This window comes from Pichia membranifaciens (assembly GCF_001661235.1).
Source record: "Pichia membranifaciens NRRL Y-2026 unplaced genomic scaffold PICMEscaffold_7, whole genome shotgun sequence".
In the NCBI taxonomy this organism is placed as follows: Eukaryota; Fungi; Ascomycota; class Pichiomycetes; order Pichiales; family Pichiaceae; genus Pichia; species Pichia membranifaciens.
Window position 1 is genome coordinate 459,333 of NW_017566988.1, and position 19,219 is coordinate 478,551.

The 19,219-nt window shown below is 39.9% G+C and overlaps 8 protein-coding genes and 1 non-coding gene across 9 annotated transcripts; 4 read left to right on the plus strand and 5 right to left on the minus strand.

The window, feature by feature from the left end:
- Nucleotides 1–114: 114 nt before the first annotated feature.
- On the minus strand, nt 115–2,631 carry PICMEDRAFT_74750 (hypothetical protein; the record flags this gene model as incomplete). Its single annotated transcript, XM_019164858.1, has 1 exon — nt 115–2,631. The coding sequence occupies one exon, from the start codon at nt 2,629–2,631 to the stop codon at nt 115–117; it is 2,517 nt and encodes an 838-aa protein (XP_019015633.1).
- Nucleotides 2,632–2,890: 259 nt separating this feature from the next.
- On the minus strand, nt 2,891–4,042 carry PICMEDRAFT_74751 (hypothetical protein; the record flags this gene model as incomplete). Its single annotated transcript, XM_019164859.1, has 1 exon — nt 2,891–4,042. The coding sequence occupies one exon, from the start codon at nt 4,040–4,042 to the stop codon at nt 2,891–2,893; it is 1,152 nt and encodes a 383-aa protein (XP_019015634.1).
- A 424-nt stretch (nt 4,043–4,466) lies between these two features.
- PICMEDRAFT_74752 (hypothetical protein) lies at nt 4,467–5,708 on the minus strand (the record flags this gene model as incomplete). Its single annotated transcript, XM_019164860.1, has 1 exon — nt 4,467–5,708. The coding sequence occupies one exon, from the start codon at nt 5,706–5,708 to the stop codon at nt 4,467–4,469; it is 1,242 nt and encodes a 413-aa protein (XP_019015635.1).
- A 378-nt stretch (nt 5,709–6,086) lies between these two features.
- On the plus strand, nt 6,087–6,551 carry PICMEDRAFT_37281 (hypothetical protein; the record flags this gene model as incomplete). Its single annotated transcript, XM_019163072.1, has 1 exon — nt 6,087–6,551. The coding sequence occupies one exon, from the start codon at nt 6,087–6,089 to the stop codon at nt 6,549–6,551; it is 465 nt and encodes a 154-aa protein (XP_019015636.1).
- A 551-nt stretch (nt 6,552–7,102) lies between these two features.
- PICMEDRAFT_74754 (hypothetical protein) lies at nt 7,103–10,372 on the plus strand (the record flags this gene model as incomplete). The annotated part of the gene is made up of 1 exon (XM_019164861.1): nt 7,103–10,372. The coding sequence occupies one exon, from the start codon at nt 7,103–7,105 to the stop codon at nt 10,370–10,372; it is 3,270 nt and encodes a 1,089-aa protein (XP_019015637.1).
- Nucleotides 10,373–10,670: 298 nt separating this feature from the next.
- Nucleotides 10,671–13,690, plus strand: PICMEDRAFT_18412 (hypothetical protein). Its single transcript, XM_019161989.1, has one exon. It carries the CDS (start codon nt 10,691–10,693, stop codon nt 13,232–13,234), a length of 2,544 nt encoding a protein of 847 aa, XP_019015638.1. The 5' UTR covers nt 10,671–10,690; the 3' UTR covers nt 13,235–13,690.
- Nucleotides 12,999–13,698, minus strand: PICMEDRAFT_18414 (hypothetical protein). Its single transcript, XM_019161990.1, has one exon. The coding sequence runs from the start codon at nt 13,602–13,604 to the stop codon at nt 13,389–13,391; it is 216 nt and encodes a 71-aa protein (XP_019015639.1). The 5' UTR covers nt 13,605–13,698; the 3' UTR covers nt 12,999–13,388.
- A 358-nt stretch (nt 13,699–14,056) lies between these two features.
- PICMEDRAFT_18415 (hypothetical protein) lies at nt 14,057–15,746 on the plus strand. The gene has a single exon (XM_019161991.1). The coding sequence runs from the start codon at nt 14,122–14,124 to the stop codon at nt 15,619–15,621; it is 1,500 nt and encodes a 499-aa protein (XP_019015640.1). The 5' UTR covers nt 14,057–14,121; the 3' UTR covers nt 15,622–15,746.
- On the minus strand, nt 15,744–15,816 carry PICMEDRAFT_t145. The gene has a single exon. It is a non-coding gene; the product is annotated as a tRNA-Ala (tRNA).
- Between the last annotated feature and the right edge of the window lie 3,403 nt (nt 15,817–19,219).

Sequence of the window (19,219 nt, forward strand, 5' to 3'; positions counted from 1 at the left end):
CTCGACTTGGAACCCACGCTAAACAGGTGTAATAAAGCTTCTTTTTCTACTTTCGGTTTCTATAGATGTTTAGATGCATGTCCAAGTTTATGTTCTTGGCATAAATTTATGTAACTACAAGCACGAAGACACCAGTTCATCTTCCGGTAAACCTATGCGAGCGGCATACAGAAAAAAAAACTCATCAATTCTGAAAGGTTTGCTTTCTGTGCTCTCCTCAAGTTTATAGCTCTCCCAATCTCCCTCTTCTAGCATTGAAAGGTGTCTGGCAGTGTAGTCTTGCGTTAAATTATACTCATGTATCACTCTTGAATTATTGCATGTACCAAATGGAGCGTTTACGTAAACAGTTCCAAATTCATTGACCATAGCGGGACAGTCATGAATGTTAAGCCAGAGACGATAAACACCATCAAATACATGATCAGGCTCAGTTATTCTTGTGAGGGCTTTAGGATATAATCTCCATATGATTTTCTCGTACTCTTGAGGAAAAAAGGCTCGGGCGCCTTCAAAATACGACGGTATCATGACCGACAACTCGCTGACGGTGTACACATTGTCATTTTTACAATGAATCAATTCGTGATCTTCTTGTAGCTTTGCAAGCTGTTCCATCAATGTTTGACCGTAGATTTCACCCTCCAATGCAAAAATCCTATTCACCTCGTAATCTTTGTCAACTAATCTTTTCAACTTGTCATGCATTTGTACTTCCCTGAGATAGTCTTTGGTCCATGCCAAAGCCGTAATATCCAAATATAGTCCAGTGCTTATATCTATCAGCCTGCCATCAATAACGTTATTACCATCCCCTTTAACACGACTGTAATAAGCAGGGTTGATATCAACTAAAAATCCTGTAGCTGCACTTTGAAAACCGTCCTTACTACTATAGTCTACTATCAAAGTTTGATTGAAATTTCTTGCTAACAAATTTAAAGTCTCCATTGTTACAATGACATCAATATCTCCATCCCACGGTAATGTCAATCCGTTTCTAATCCATCCTAGCATTGAACCATATGCAATAAATGTCTTGAGGTTGTTTTCAAAGCAAAATCTTAGCCAGGTCCTTGACAACTTATGAATAACCGACTGTCGATGATCACTTGTCATGAAACTTCCAGAGAAAAATCTCCAGTCATAATGAGAACCCTCAGTAATTCCATAAATATCGGCCTCATATAGGTATTTTGGATGAAAACCTTTACGTATTCTGAAATTTTCGCTCTCCTCTAACCGTGTGTACAATCTTCCGTCATAGTTTCCTTCTTCTCCATTAAAAGATGAGATAATCAAGTCATTCCAAAACTGCTCCTCATCCCACCGGAAATCATCAAAGTCCCAGCTGCTGACCTCCACTACTCCATGATCAGTAGATTCCCTCAAAGTCAGGAACGTTTGCTTTCTATCAATATCTTTATGTCTTTTGTTGGAAATAATTTTTTCAACACCAAATTTAGTTAAAACACTTGACATTCGTTTCCTCAAAGTTTCAATGTTCCATCCTTTATCCAAAAAAGAGCCCATATTTTTTTTTGTGTATGTAACCTCCCAATCTATAAGTTGCATGATAATTTCTTTATTCCGCAAAACCTGGGTTCTTTTTGCATTTTTATCAGGATCCACCTTAATCATTAAACTACCTTCGCCATTCTCTCCGCAAACATCCAACAGATAAATTTGTTGTGGAGGTGGCATTTTGGACTTCAGGTACATTGCCCCATAAAGAATTCTTCCAGGCTCCTTCATTTTCGCATTCGTTGGACCGGTGACTTCGAATTTGTATGGATAACCCGGGATATTGTCATCCAGATCACTGCATTTGCTCATAAAATTTCTATTATTTTCACAACCGTAGAGCAACGCAAACGTTTCACAACTAAGATTATTGAAATCATCTAACTGATTCCAAAAGTCATTCGAGTGTAATGCTAGCCATTCAATCAAATAATCATCATCATACTGAAGTTTCGCATCAATATCCACCCAATCTTCCCAGCTGAAGGGTATACTGAAACTTTGTTCAAGCTGCTTTTTGGTTCCAATAATGTGAAATTGAAGATAGAGTAGCAATAAAGCCGGAGCCAATCTTGGATCAAACAAATCCTCATCTTCTAATACTTTATCCGGGAAAAGTTGATTTAAATACGGTACTATGATTTTGTGAAGGGGTGATTGATCGACAGGCTGATCTATGAATGTAGTGGCATTGGTAATCTCCCTAAAAAAGCTAAAACTACTCTTATTATACAATAATGAAACTGAACAAATCAGTAGTATAACGGTAGCCATCACTATGAGATTGATCGTAGAAAAAGATCCTATTCGTCTAATCTGTTTCGAAGACTGTAGTTTTACTTTAATGATAAAGTTCTCCAAAATTTCTTTGTAAACGCTTTCTTCGGGTCTATCAAAGTCGTCATCATGTTCATCATCATATAAAAGGTCACGCAGATTGGCATTGTTGTTGCCGTCCTTATATGATCTCAGCAGGGCATCATGTGTTAAAAATATATCAGAACCTGCAGAGTAGTCTCTGTTCTGCTTCGTTTTGGGATGTAGATTTTTGAATCGGTCATACCTTCTTGAGCGCTGTCCATTCAAATCTCTCCCTTTTGTTTGCATTATAGTCTCTATCCGAGATGCTGTATTTGTTCGAATGTTTTTCGGTACATGCACATTGGAGATGTTTCAAGATGAATAGATCACGAGAATTTTTTGTTAAGGGAGGAATCAAACGCACGCCGCACAATCGCAAGTCTTGGGTTTTTCTTCTATTCCGCAAAGCTCTAGATTAAGCGGTAACTTCGGAAAGCCAAGTTCCTTTTGTGACTAAGGATTAACTGCGTATTACATATGTTTATGTGATATCTATATAAAGAGTTTAAAAGCCATACTTTGCAAGTTCGGCTGGTTTCTTAAGTCCTTTGAACTTGTAATATTGATTGATGCAGGAAGCGGGATGGAACGTGAAGTCTTCTTTAGGGTCGCAAGAACAACGGCCTTTTATTCTTACATCTTCCTTCAATGGACAGCTCGTGAAAGGGCCATGAAAGTACCCAATGTCATCAAAGAAATGGAGCTTATCTTTATCCAAAAACAATGCAGCCGCTATGGAATGGACAGGAGCATCCCCCCATCTTTCATAAAAGAAACCACCGGATTTATCTAAAGCATCAAAGTATGAACGGTATGCTTTTCCTCTCAAAAAATCTAGCTTCCCTACTTCAAAGTTAGACCAAAAGTGGCACAGATTGTATGTTTCACCATTATCGTCAGAAATTAGTTCCAGAGAATTATCCTTTGCCAAATATTGAGGATGATCCTTCAAAAACTTTTTTGTTGTATCCCACAAAGTTGGGATTGTTTCAATGTATTCTTTCAGAGCAACTGTAAACCCGTATTCGTAGTCATTGTCTTGCATGAACTGAAAAACATCATAGTCAACATCACAGTAGAATTTGACACTAGGCTCAACCCTCCAGTAATAATCATATTCATCCATTAGAGGATGCCTGTAGAAAAATCCGGATTCATACCTGCACATATATCTGTAGGATTCCGAATCGCCATAGATAATTTCCCTTTCTTTCATATCCATCCTTACTTCCTCCGCTTTTTTCGCATTAATCCAGATAGGAGCTGACCAATGCTCGTAAGGGATAACACCATACTTGGTTTTACCTGAAATCGATTTTGTAGTTTCCATTATAAACTCCTCGGAAAATGGAGCGTCGTTCAAAAAAACCCAATCATATTTAAATTTATGGTTAAACCTGTCTTCCATACTCTGAATCGATTCCAAAAGTTCGTACAAATCTTCATTTCTTGCCAACGTCACAAAAGTTGCTTTGACTTTTTTGCTCGGTCTCTTTGGTGCAGTTTTAGCCTTCGTGTTGATTAATTCATCCTTTGTCACAATTGTATTGTTTGGTGAAACGTTGGAAGTGAAATAAAAGATCAACAGACAAACGATTGCGATGGCAGCAAATCGATTGATTCGACTTTTGACTTGGGACATCGGTACAATCGGCATTCTGATAATGCTAATAGTTACCGATTCCCAATTAGTTACTTAAAGTGATAGGTGAATTATACACTAATAAAAGGGCTGTTACTATTCGTTTCGCCGTAGTGAAAGAGCGTTTAAAAAGCCTAACACGTCATTCATGCGTTCCGCGCGGAGCATGCTGAGAAAGATTTCTAACTTCTCATTATTCTTTATTTCTAATTCCTAATGTTTCGACTTCTTAGTACTGTGCTTGATTCAGAATGATACTGCTCTGCTTTGGTTGGTATCATTTAAAAAAAAGAAAGCTGCAGTTATTGATAATAAGGAATTTGTAAATATGTATACATTACTTATTAACTATAATTGTTTTTCGAAGTTAAGAAAAAAAAGAACAAAACGGAAAAATCGAAGAAGAGGAAGTGCAAAGGTAATGTTCTCATTCAATAAATCAATCCCCGTATCTTTCCCAACCTTCAGGCTTTTTGAGTCCTTGCAATTTGTAGAACTTGTTGTTACAGAAATAATTTTTCCAGGTGACGTCATCGTTGGGGTTACAAGCACATTTTTTATCAAGTCTGATCTTTTCGTTGACAGGACAATTGTGGAAAGGGTTATGGAAGTATCCAATATTGTCAAAAAAGTGGACCTTGCTCTTGTCCATGAAAAGCGCCACAGCAATGGAATGGATTGGAGCATCACCCCACCTTTCGTAAAAAAATCCACCTGCTTTATCCAAATATTCAAAATACTCCAGGTATGCTGGAGAGTTCCAGAAGGATAATTTTCCAATTTCGAAGTTGGACCAGAAATGGCAACCGTTATAAGTGAGACCGCCATCGTCAGAAACCCAATCCATAAGATTGTTCTGGTGCAAGTAGCTTGGATGTTCCTTGATGAAACTCCTTGTGGTTTCCCATAGAGTTGGGATGGTTGTAACATATTCAGGCAAAGAAATGGTGAAAGAATACTCATAGTCGTTGTCACTCATGAACTTGAAGATATCGTAGTCAACATCGCAGAAGATCTTAATGCCAGGTTCAACTCTCCAGTAGTAATCAAACTGTTGCATTATAGGGTGTCTGAAGAAAAAACCTGATTCATATCTGCACATATGCCTATAGGAAATGGAGTCACCGTAAATGACCTGTTGTTGTCTCATTCTTTCTCTGGTCTCTGCAGCTTTCTGGGTGTCAATCCAGTCAGGGAATGACCACTGATCGTGTGGAATCAAACCGTAATGGGTGGTACCAGACACCAATCTCGAAGTCTCTCTTTTGAATTCTTCAGAAAACTCTTCATCGTTAAGAAAAACCCAATCGTAAGCGTAGTTGTGGTTAAATCTGTCCTCAATTTGTTTGATGGAGCCCAAGATTTCCCAGACATCTGAGTTTCTAGCCAAAGTGACGAAAGCGGCCTTCACCTTCTCGCCAGAAACCACCTTCTTTGTGTCGGCGGAAGAAGACCCATCCTGGGCCTTCAATAACGAAGCGTCTTCTTTGTTAGAGACTGGCACTTTATTGTTGTCGTTGGCGTTGGCGTTGGCATTGGTATTGGTGTTAGCGGTCTGCTGCTTGCTTGCTGGAGAAACGGAGTAAGAAGTGGAGGAGCCTTTGGAGAGGATGTATGCTGATAAAATTAGCAACAACGCAAAGAATCCAAATCTTACCAACCTCGCATTCGATCTAGCCATGATGGTGAGTTTGGAGCCTGTGAAACAGAATGTGACTAGAGGAAGACAAAAAACGCAGGAGCAAAGAAGAAGAAAGAAGTCCCGAAAAGAGAACACCCACGAACAATGTGACCAGGTGGAGCAGACGAACAAACTGACCAGGGAGACACGTAAAGAGAGCTGCGACTCGAAATTCAGCCTTCCCACCCGCTGTCCAAATGGGAGTTTTTATGAATAAAACTAGTGGGGGAGACAAGGGGGAAAAAAGCGTGTTGGGCCGATCGGCCCCCTTTTTTTTGGGCCGTCGTCTGGCGTCTCTTGACTAGGGATTGACAGGTTGGAGACAAAACTGGTGAAGAGTAGAGAAAAGCATAGCACAGCTGCAGGACCGAAACTGACATGTCGAACTTAGCAAACAAGCGTGTGCTGAAGGAGCTCAAGGATTTTGTGTCGAACAACAGTGCCACCAACGGGCCGTTGAAACTCGTCTCCTCACAGGACAAGGTGGACTGCATCCTCATCGAAATGAGGATAACCTCAAACCCGCTCTACGATCCAAACACACCCTTCACCCTCAGCTACCAGATCGGAGACGACTATCCCTTTTCTCCTCCACAGATCGTCTTTGTCGGAAGCAACATCCCTGTTCACCCGCACATTTACTCGAACGGCCACATCTGTCTTAATATCTTGTACGACGGCTGGACCCCTGTCCAATCGATCTCCTCAATCGTTCTCTCGCTACAGAGCATGTTGCTGAACAACCGCGTGCTGGAGAAGCCCCATGACGACGAGAACCACTGCAAATATGGACCCTCAAACCCGCTTCTATCCAAGTGGGTCTTCCACGACGACACGGTGTGACAGCAATACAGTGGGTCCAGATACGAGAGCGGGCACGAGTACGGGCACGAGTACGGGCACGGTTACATACACGAGTACAGACACCAGCATTAGTTAGGAAAGATGCCATCGCCTCCAGATTAGGGAGGAGGAAAGTGCTGAGCCTGAATCAATCTTCACTGCAAAGCGCCGGCAGTGTGCGCTTTTTATAGCGACGAGAGAAGAGCAGAGCGTGCCAGAGAAGGGGAAAAACACCTCGAATCGTGGCTATTATCTGGGGTCTTGGTCCTACACGGCACCCCAGGTGATGGACGCCGAAGAAGAGACCTGTGCCGTGTATTTGTATATCTGGTGCTTCATCTGTATAGTTTCTACCGTCAATCGTACAGGGTAGATAAGACACACGCAAACCAGGCTAGATTGCAGATTCCAGTCTTCTGTTTATGGCGTGTTCAACAATAATAAATACATTCTCGAAGCATTTTACAAAGTCCTTAGCACCAAATAGAACTCACTGTCGTCACCCTCGTTCGTTGTATACACATCAGCCTTTCCATAGGAACCTAGCGACGATGAGCAGTCAGAAGCACACAATAGTGGCAGACGATGGCGCAATTGCAAAACCAGATATTGACGATAGAAAATATCGCATAGTCAAGCTGGAAAACCAGCTGACGGCCCTCTTGATTCATGACCCCGCCACAGACAAGTCGGCTGCTGCATTGGACGTCAACGTTGGATCCTATAATGATCCCAAGTCTCTACCGGGCTTGGCACATTTTTGCGAACACTTGTTGTTTTTAGGTACCAAGAAGTACCCGCAAGAAAACGATTATAATTCTTACTTATCGAAGAATTCGGGTTATTCAAACGCTTTCACTTCTTCCTTACACACTAACTACTATTTTGAAGTCAAGAATGATGCATTGGAGGGTGCATTGGACAGGTTCTCCCAATTTTTCATTGAACCTTTGTTCTCGCCTTCGGGCAAGGATAGGGAAGTGAATGCAGTAGATAGTGAAAACAAGAAAAATCTTCAATCCGATATCTGGCGACTCTATCAACTTTCGAAGTCAACCACTTCCTCTCTTCATCCTCATAACGGCTTTTCAACAGGTAACAAGGTGACTCTAGGAGACATTCCTGCTGAAAATGGTATTAACGTGAGAGATGAACTTCTAAAGTTTTACGAGAACAACTACTCATCAAATATCATGTGTGTTTCAATCTTATCAAATGAAAGTTTGGATACTCTTACAGATTGGACCGTTAATATGTTTTCAAATGTCCCAAACAAATCCTTGCCAAAGCCATTTTATGAACACTCCCCATTCAACTCAGAGAACTACTCAAATAAGCTCTACAAGATTAAACCAATAACCGAAATGAGAAACTTGCAACTGACGTTCCCAATTCCTGCAACTACTCAGTATTGGGAATATTTGCCTAACAACTATCTCTCACATCTAATTGGACATGAATCTAAAGGTTCCCTGCTTTTCAACTTCAAGAAAAAAGGCTGGGCCAATGGTTTGACATCTGGTGCGTCTCAAATATCTCCAGGTTTTTCAGAATTCAATATCAACATTGAACTAACGACCAAAGGCCTTGAGAAGTACGATTTAATGATTGAAGATGTTTTTAAGTATCTGAAGATGCTAAAAACGGAGAAGCCACAAAAGTGGATATTTGATGAACTGCGCACTGAATCTTTGAATTCTTTCAAGTTCAGACAAAAAGGCGCTGTTGCTGCAACTGTTTCACGTTATGCAGGCCAATTGCAAGATTTGCACTACTACTCAGTTCCAATGAAAAATCCACTACTAGATCTCGATGCTACAACTGTATCCTCGAGCAATATCCCCCCTGAAGATTTGTTAAGTTTGTCTGTCACTAGAAAGTATGATCCGGCTCTTATTGATGAAATTCTCTCTTACATGAATCCAACCAACTTTAGGGTCTTTTTGATCTCGAAAGATATTTTATCAGATGTTGAAGAGTCTAAAATTGAACAAGAAAAATGGTATAAGACAGAGTACAGCGTGGAAACGTACAATAAAATCAAAGATTTAGATGCCTTGCCCTTAGATCCTCACTTAACTTTGCCTGAAAAGAACGAGTTCATGCCAACTAAATTTGAACTAGTTGAATGTGATTCAACAAAACATCCAAAGTTGGTTGAGCTAGATCAGTTTTCCAAAATTTGGTTTAAGTCTAATTCTTTATTAAGTGGACCAAGATCAGCGATTACAATAAAGTTTAACTTGCCAGGATCAACGTCGACCCCTCTCAACTCTTTGTACCTATCTTTGTTTGTCGAACTATTGGATGATGAATTAAATTCTTTATCATATTATGCTTCCTTGGCTGGACTTCATTATGTCTTCAACCTTGCTAGAGAGGGTATAAGTCTGGAGATAATTGGTTACTCCCACAAAGAGGAGATATTATTAACAAAATTAATTCAGACCCTGAATACTTTTACTAGCTCAGACCAAGAAGCCTCTGTGTGGAGTGAATCAAGAAACAAAAGGTTTGAGCTTTTGAGAGAAAAACTTTTTAGAAGTCTGAAAAATTTTGGATATGCTACCCCGTATCAACAAGTTGGACCAATAATCTCTTCTTTAGTCAATGAGAATTCATGGTTAATTGATGATGAAATCTCTTGCTTCAACGCAGTTGATTTCAATTCTTTAAAACACTACTCAATGAACTTGTTCAAAATATGTTTTGCTGAAGTTTTAGTCATTGGAAATTACGAGAAATCCGACACAGCCAAAATCCACAATATTATCAAAGAAAACTTACCTACTCTTAATAGTTCAATTACTCTAACCCAGTCTCAGTTCACAAGAGGTAGATCACTATACTTAGAAGATAACTCACTTTCACATTATTTGAAACCGAATGATGATCCTGACAATATAAATTCATGTATTGAACTTTACATTCAAATTGGTTTGATTCCTAATCACCGTGATAGAATCCTTAATGAATTGGTTTCACAAATTGTGCATGAGCCTTGTTTCAACAGACTAAGAACAATCGAGCAGTTAGGTTACGTCGTTTTCTCAGGTACAAGGGAGACTCGTACAACTTTTGGTTTGAGGTTTTTGATTCAAAGTGAATACCCTACGTTTTACTTGCTTATGAGAATCAATAAATTCATCAAAAAAATGGGTATCTACATAGAGCAAAAAATGACAAGCGATGATTTTGCTAAGCATGTTGAAGCGTTGGTGAACAAAAAAGAGCAGAAGATGAAAAATTTAAGAGAAGAAAGGAATTATCATTGGAACAGAATTGCTTCGGGCTACTACGATTTTGACAGATATGAAAAGGATGTTGAATTCTTGAAAAGCTTCAAAAAAGAAGAAGTCATTGACTATTATATTCATCATATTTTGGATAGTGCAAATAATGGTAAATTGGCTGTGCATTTACAATCTCAAAAACTGCCAGCTCTGGACCCTTTGAAAATGGTCAAAAATTCCTTTTCTAATTTTGTCTACGACAAGGTCGAATTCGATAATGTCAACTACGAAAGTGATAAGGTCAATGAGCAGATTGACGAGTTTTTTGGTAAGAAGGCTGTCACAAGAGAGTCGCTGGATGAATTTCTTACCGACAAACTTTTTGATGAATTCCCCTTCAAAAAGGAGTTAGCTGACGAAATTCTGTTCAACCTTACAAAAGACTGGAACTCTTATGATAAGAAAGATGGAAGCATAGTGGACAATGTCGGTGAATGGAAGTGTTCAGTTCCTTTGACCGTTGCTCCAACCGCAAAAATTGAAAACAAGCATTGCGATAAAGAGTTCGCTTTCAAAGGAAAATTATAGGCTCAGCGCATCGTACAAATAATCTAATCATACTATTCTCTTTATAAAATTATTGTTTTTAGAAAATTATATAGAATAGAAAAGCAATGATAGAAAAATCTGAGAGGTACTCAGCTTATACTTTTTGTATTTATTGTACCATATCCAAAGTCGGCATAGACGTAGAATTTGAAGTATTTTTTCTTCTTCAGGGCTGTGCGCAGGAACATGATTTTTGAGGAATTGGTTATAAGCACTGCTGCACCCTCTCTTATCCCTAAAATCATCCCATTTGATTGATAAACTCAGAAAAATTTACTCAATACTCTCAGGGAAAGCATGAGCAACAATAACGTAGATGTTTCCCGTGTTCAATTCTTTGACAAGGTTACAGGACAGTCAAATCATATCACTCATATGACGAATTCAGGCCAGGTGCGTGATAATCATAAGGGCCTTGATGATGAATATGATGAAACAGTGGGATTGTTGATGGCTCAACCAGTACCAGTCAGGTATAACTCCATACCTTCGCTTATTCGGGAAAGTGAGGATATCATTGTTGACGAACAGCCCACCGCGTTTTACAGTAGATGGAGATTAATGTTTTACATCTTGACCGGTATCATTATGGCCTTTTTGATTCTATTGATAGGCACTCTACTAGACCTCAAATATGTTCTAAAATCCCTAAATATTCAAATAGGTGGAATAGAAGTCTTGGAAACCAATTTAAGTGGCATTTTAGTCAACGTACAAAGCATTGACGTTGATTTTCAAAGCGCTGGAATATTAAACTGGATTGAAAAATTGAACCTAACAGAAATAGAATTCGTCAACGACACAATGGTATATGATCAACTATATCAACCTCTATTCAAAATAGATACATTGGACAAGAATTTAACGTTTACTGTTTATGAGGAATCTACACATCATTGGATTTTTGATCTTGATGAGCTTTTTGTAAATATTGAAGGTGACACCTTATCAAAAACGGTCAATCAGCTCTCAACAAATAAAACATCCGTATTCCATATTTCCAGCAGAATGAGAGTTGCAGGAAAAACATTTTCTGTAAGCAAGACGGTGAACTTTGAAAAGAACAAGTTGGATGGATTTTTAGACCGTGTCCTATCCACCCTAGTAAGCGGAGTTTCTGTACAAAATTTTCAAATAAATGATTACAATCCTGCCATTGGCTTCAAGGGTAAAGGTAATGCTGTCTTGAAAATTGATAGTATCAAAAACATGCGAATACCTAAAATAGGATCAAGCATAGGATTCATGATAGAAGATAACTTGTATAAGGTTGCCGATGTGAACTTTACGAATTTTGCAAATATTGAGAATGAACATTTTGTCGTTTTTGAGTTCACCTTATTCAATGTTGAGGAGACTATTATCAAAAATGGAACAATTGATGACATTCTTTGGAGGATATTAAATGATGACTCAAAAAAAGAGAAACTACAGTTCACTATACTGGGTAATGGTGTGGATGATGATGGATGGATTCGTGATATGTGGGAGGATCTTGTTTTTGACATTGGAATTCGGCTTCACGATATATTTGGCTCGACTTCTTTTTCCTGCGATCCTACACTAAATGATGTTTGGAATCTTGATGTCACAGATTTCAACTTAGGATTAGATAACACAAGCGGTCGGCTTACTTTTGACGCACATCTACTTTATTTTCATGACTTGTTAATGAAAAACTTGAGAGCCAATATAGATGGAAGTATTTTGACCGATGGAATTAATGTCACATTCGAGAATCTCACCATAAACAAAATGGACGATCTCTTCATCGGTGCAAGTATTCAAGATTCTGTCGTGGACATTGTGGACGTTAACCGAAGCAAGAAAATGGTACAAAATTTGTTAGACAGAAATGCATACAGTCAGTATGTATCAACAGAAATTGTTTCACGAATCGATTTGGCCTCTGACTTTTTCAAGGGCCCTATAAATATCAATGGCACATTTAATGTTTGCCTTGGTAAATTTTTGTCCCTGTCGATACACAACTTCTTCAAGATTTCTGATGGTTTCATCGAATTAGTTGATATGGAGTATATTGATAGTGGGAGTGGATATGTGAAAATTGGAGTTGATTCTAATTTGAGACTGCCACCTTTCATGAACACGCTTGAGAATGAGATAAAAAAAATAAATACTGCTGTCAAATACGATGCCGAAGAGGTTTCTGATGTGACCATGCTTACGTTCAAAAGTGAGGATGGTGTGATACCTTTAAGACTTGAGGTTGCACTAAACAGTGGGGACGACGATAAGAAACGAAAAGTTGAAGAGTTCGTCGGTGAAATGATTTCTGGGGTCACAACAAACGTAACCCTTCATGGGGTTAGCTATGAGAATCAAAGCAGCATCTTTGGCTGTAACGAAAAGATTTGCGAATTGTATGATGGTATTTCCATTCCACTGAGCTTGAGCTCAAAAGATATCACTGGCGGGGAAAGTGAAGAAAACTATTTTATTAGGGATACCATTATGCATGTTATAAGCAAAGAGGTTGAGATGACATTATTCAACCCAATCAGTAATCGGAATTTGATTCTCGAGATAGAGGAAGGTGAAGCAATTTGTGAAGGTTACATAATTGGGTATTTGAAGGAAAAAGTTATATGGGAAGTTGAGTCAGGGATTTGGACAAGCCCAAGAGCGAAGGTCGAGTACGCCAACACGGGTAGTGCTGGCTGGAAAATTATTGAGAATGCCATCAAGGGAGATGGAAAGATTAACAACATGACAGTAAGGGCTGTTGTGAAAGTCTACATCAGCGGAGACACAGAATGGAGCGGCCTGAACATAATGTATCAAAATACTGGCCAAACCAACGGTAAGGTACGGTGGTAGGTTCACTCCTAATTTCAAAGTTTTTGTTGATTATTTGAATTATTTTATCGTGAATATTAATTTTTCATCAGGGAATAGTACATAAGTAGCCTTTTTGGTTCTAAAACAAAACCACAGTTTAGGCCAAAAGCAGTCGTAAAAATTATATGGTACATCAAACCTCGTCTTCTCCTTCTCCGTTTTCATCGAAACCAAGATATTTCTTGACAAAACCACCATACAATTCTGTTTGCCCCATCCAGTGTGCTGCAAATGCTTTTCTTTCCTCTTCGCCGCTGTAGTTCTCCAGAATTGCGCACTTTTTATTGTTGACGTAATTCGATACCGGACTTAGAAAAGCCACTATTATCATATCCATAAAAAGCGACATCTCGGAGATAAATTTGTGTGTGAAGTACCAGCCACAAGTATAGTATGCCTGTGGGTTGGGAAGATGAGGTAGGAAAAGGCTAGACGAGATTTGATAGGAAACAGAAAGAAACAGTTAATAGGAAAGGATGAGACGCAAAAAAGAAAAGAACAGATACTACTTTCTTTTGTGCTCCCCGATAAGGTCTAAAAAATTTCGTCCCAGCTGACGCAATGGAAGGCGCTAAGTAAGAAGTAGCTCCGTATTTCGGAATAGGTCGGCGGCTGCGCGCTTCCGCGAGGAAGTGTGGGGCAAAATCGGGAATTTGTGGTGCACAGGTGTGCATCGGTTTCTGCTTTCCCAGGTTTCCTCTCGTGCCCCAGGTTTTATAGGTTCAAATTGATTTATACCAAATATAAGTCAGCTGGAGTGAAGCAGAGGCAAGAGACTGGAAGCTCGTTTTTGGATAGCTAGGAAATAGTTGTGAATTCTGAAGTTCAGTGAGGAAGTGCGTTTTTGAATTTAGGCAAAGCACAAAATGAGCACAGAAAACGAAGTGGCGGAAATAGAGGAAGCAAAGATTCCAGGGAACTATTCGGCAAGAAAGATCCAACGTTGGAACCCATCTTCCATCTACGCCACGAATATTATTCACAATAATTTTAGGAACAATGTTAAGAGCAACGATGCGATCCATAAGAACCTGCCGGTAAACCATGTTTCGCCGGCACAAATGTATTCAACGGACTCAGGCAGGATGTTCCACGCGGGTTCGATTTGCATCATAATGGTTGGTTTGCCGGGCAGAGGCAAGACTAACCTTTCTATCAGCTTATGTCGGTACTTGAGATGGCTTGGGGTGCGTACCGAGCTATTCCACTTGGGTGACTATAGAAGAAAAAACACAGACCTGAATAAAGAAACAGATTTGAACTTCGATAAATTGAATTCCAACTCTTACTTTTCTCTGCAACCAGAAAACAGCAATATAAAAAATTTAAAGTCAAAAATAAAGAGCGAGTTAATCGAAGATATCATTGGTTTCTTTGAGACCTCAAACGGACAAATTGCGATCTACGATGCGATTAATGGGCTTTCCAGTGAACGGAAAAGGCTACTCGATTTTTTCAAATCGAAAAATATCAAATGTTTATTTATAGAATCGATCATTGATGATGTTGAATTGTTGAATGAAAACATACGGGACGCAGTCAACTCGCCAGACTATAAATCTTGGGACAGTGAGGCTGCGTTGAAGAATTTCACAAATAGAATCAAAGCAAACGAAGCATACTATGAGCATCTCGATTCAAAGGTGGCCAATCTTCCTTTCATCCAGTCATACAACTTTGGAGAAAAAATTCTCATTAACGACTTGAAGCACGATTTTTTGACAACGAAGATTATCTATTATTTACTCAATGCGAAAATAAAATCCCACTCGATTTACTTTGCACGCTGTTCTTTGAATAAACTAAAATTTAAAGACGATCCACCAATAACTGAAAATGGGAAAGTCTACATAAACAAAATTTACAATACCTTGGCATCAAGTTTCACTGATCAGAAAATACCAAAAGATCTTGTTGTGTGGACTTCAACAAGATTGAGGACGATACAATCCTCACAAATATTCAAAAACGCAGGATGTACGGTTAGACATAGGCCTGAATTGACACAGCTTAATCCTGGGGCTGCAGAAGGCTTAACAGATCAAGAGTTGGATGAAAAATTTCATGAAAGTTATGTGAAACATTTATCCGATCCTTACCATCATAGATATCCAAGAGCTGAATCTTATCATGATTTAGCGTTAAAGATCGAACCATTGATTCTAGAAATGGAAAAATTATCCCATGATGTGTTGATTATAGCAGATGAAACTATTATTCGTATTTTCTACGGTTATTTAATGGCCTCAAATGCAAATGATATCCCTCTGATCGAGTTTCCTCAAAATGAAATTATCAAAATCACGTATCATACATACAACAATGAGATTGAGAACTTGGTTGTGGACGGAATAGCTAAGGAATAGTTTTTGAAGTATAGCATTTGTTGTATGTGTATAATAGTAGAAGAACTACTTCTACTACTAAAAAATAACGTATTCACCACCCACTTTATTATCTCTAGAGAAAAATCGAAAAAAAACCTTTGTGGACGAGACCGGAGTCGAACCGATGACCTTTCGCTTGCAAGGCGAACGCGCTACCAACTACGCCACACGCCCAGTTCAATTGGTCCAAAATGCTAATCTATGTGTAGTTCCAGTATAGATCAGTATTACAAATGGAATTGGCTCTTTACTACAGAAAACGTCTATTGCATTTTTCAATGTATGTAATTAACAAGAATAAAACCTTACCAATAAATATTTAAAAAAGTAAAGTTATGATTAGGTCAGCAATAGTTGACGTACAGAGAAATTGTTGAGATCAGATGCCGAAGCCAATCATGATCGAGGGATAAGAGATAAGAATCTTATCATGATAAGGTATCTTAGTGTTGAGATAAGATGCCGAGGCCAATAAGGATTGAGTGATAAGATATAAGAGTCTTATCATGATAAGGCATCTTGAGTAATCTAAAACTGGAAAGTTAGCCGCCATGATAAATGAATAATGGCAAGTTTAACCGAAGGTGTAAGTGTATAAATACAAGAGGTTTGTCCCTCTTGTATTTATGTTTGAGAGTATTAGTTTGTAGGTTAGTTATATTAGTTATATATCAATAAGCAACGAACATAAGAAAAAGTGAACATACACAATGGATATTCATAATAGAATAGCTAGATTACAACAGGTTATGAGCCAATTCGCTCTCACTTGCCCTAGAGATGAGAGCTTGAAGCTTCCTTCGTCTATGAACTATCCTAAATGGAACAGCTACACTGGTATGCTTGTTGCCACTCACGGTGCTGGCCTTGACGTTTATTTTACAACTGGAGATATGATGTTACCTCCAGCTGAACCGATAGACGACACTCTAGTTATGCAGCTCCAAGTTGCATTGAACAATGCGATTCAAGTTGTACTGTTGAATACTGTGTCGTCAAAAGTGTTAAAGTAACTTGCTTGGGAAAGATTTGAGTCATCTTTCCTGCAGCACACGAGGCACACTCAACCATCTTGGGACCAGAAGGTACACCCATCTGAGCCATAACTGCGGGCGAAGGGTGACCGAGGGCCGCATGACTGATATCACCAGGAACTGCAAGTGCATCACCAACTACTGGAGTATAATCAAACTCGTACAGGTCTGGCCCACAAGCGGTCGCAATTTTACTAGCTGTATCATCAGAAGATGAGAGATAGTGGATCGCTTCATGAGAAAATGTAAATGAACCAGTTTTGGAGGCCTTTTTAATGGATATAAGATTTTGGGTGGCATGGGGACAAAGGAGACGTCAGACACAGTATGAACTTTTGAGGTAACTGGGTGCACAAAGCGGATAGTCCCAGTACCTTTAACGACCAGAGGATTGGATGAGATCCCAGTAATGCAGCCAGACGCCGGAGTAAATTCAGCAAAATGAGACCGCTCATTTGAAATGTGAAGTGTAGCACCAGAATCCAAAATGTAGCTCCGAGTTGGCATAACTGAGTCTTCTCTTGAGTTGAAGACTGCCCAAGAGATATCAGAGATAGATTTGGATGAGGAGTTGACAAGAGCTGCTGTATTACCACTAGAACTGCTAGCAGCAATCGGGGCAGCAGTTGGACAATCCTTAGCAACGTGGCCTCGTTTCTGGCATCGTTAACACTTCTGCTTATTAACATAAGGTTTCTTGGAAGTAGCCGCAAATACTGAACCCTGCGTTGTAGGAACGAGATCCCGCTGAGTGTTCTCAACCGCTGACAACGTAATGTTCGGAGTTGACACATCTAAAACTCGAGCATTCGCTTGGTCGGACTTAAACATCCTTAAGTAAAACAAACCCATCACTTGGGTAATTTCCGAGGAGTGGTTGAAATGAGCACATATATCTCTGAACAAGGACAGAGCACTTTCATCACCGGCAGACTTACTGACCGAAACATCACAAGCTTCATCACCACGGGCAAAGGCACCGCTCCAACTACTTCATGCTGATGTGAGCGGACCTTTCTCCACTCCGGGTTTTGCGGATGAGAAATATTTTCTAACCATTGTTGATGATTGTTCGAGATGGTCTCAAATCATTCCTCTCAATACGAAGGATGAAACTAATGCATACTTCAAGAATTTTATCTTGACTGCAGAAAACCACTTTAGCTCACGTGGTTTAAAAGTTTCCCAAGTTCGTACTGATAACGGAACAGAATTTGACAATAGAGCAATCAATCAGTTCTTTTTTGAAAAAGGGATCAGTCATCAGTTGACGGTTCCGTACAACTCATCCCAAAATGGTGTTGCCGAACGGAAACATCGCACGTTAAAAGAGAAGGCTCGTGTTCTTCTTCATTCATCAGGTCTTCCCTCGCGTTTTTGATCCGAGGCAGTCAAGACGGCTGAATTTCTAGTGAACAGGTACCCGTCATCTTTATTGGACGGGAAGTCACCTTTCTTTCGTTGGTATGGATATGACCCCTTATATTCTGTGCTGCATCCGTTTGGTGTCCAGTGTCATGTGTTGATACCTCCGGCCAAACGTACATCGGTGTTCTCTCCGGTATCCTCAGATACTATCTTTGTGGGTTATAGTCCGGCCCATAAAGCTTACCGCTGTTATGTTCCGGCTCTGAAAGATATTGTGATTTCAAACAACGTGAAATTTAATGATAATGTCTTTCCATGTTTGAAAACGCTTACTGTCCTGGATGAGGATAGCTCGAACCGTCTACCATCAGACATTCTCTTTGGCTCCTCAGCTTCCGGGGCTTATCCTCCGAGCCCCACTGACTCCAGCCAGAGTAGCGTTTATGGTTTGTCATCTGCTGCACCACATGGTGGCACACTGAGCCAAGTGATCCTTCGTCGTGTCTCCTCTGTTATTGACCCATCGGTATCTCCTAGCGATCTTGAATCTTCTTCTGCTGATTCCGTCGCCTCTACTGAACTGGAAGATTCCTTCGCTAGATGTGCTCCCCCGTCTGAAACTCAAGTATTATCGTATAAGGAGTCTCTTGCTCACCTGACTGACAATATGAATCCTGCTGCAAATGAAGCTCAGAAGCTCCCAGACATTTCCACCAACACTTGTGATTACCAGGAATCTGATCGTGCAATTGCTCTTGTTGATCCTCCTTCTGAGAATCCCGCAAGTGTTCCTTCTGACGAGGACCATATCGTTGCTTCCTCTGAACCTTATTTCCCGTCCGCCTCTCTTCCGGATTGTGTTCCTGATGCGGTACCTTCCGTGGTTCCAGTGCTTAATCCCCTCCCACGCGTCTCTTCCCAACTATCACTATCATCTGCTGCAAGTGATACCGAGCTTTTAGGCCTTCTTCAAGATGATTCTCCTCCTGATGCTTCGGCCAATCAAGCGATTACAGATTTTTCGCTTGCTCTTGATCTTACTTCCGGCCCAGCCTTAGTCCGTACTATTTCTGAAGTGACTGATTTTGAAGGACCCATTCCAAAACGCGCTGACCATCACACGGCCTTGTTGGTCTCTGGTCAAGTGTTCAATGCCATTCATGCTGTTCATAGAG

Excerpts from the sequence above, each read along its gene's own strand:
- PICMEDRAFT_18415 (XM_019161991.1), top strand. The coding sequence starts at position 14,122 with ATGAGCACAGAAAACGAAGTGGCGGAAATAGAGGAAGCAAAGATTCCA.
- PICMEDRAFT_18414 (XM_019161990.1), bottom strand. The coding sequence starts at position 13,604 with ATGTCGCTTTTTATGGATATGATAATAGTGGCTTTTCTAAGTCCGGTA.
- PICMEDRAFT_18412 (XM_019161989.1), top strand. The coding sequence starts at position 10,691 with ATGAGCAACAATAACGTAGATGTTTCCCGTGTTCAATTCTTTGACAAG.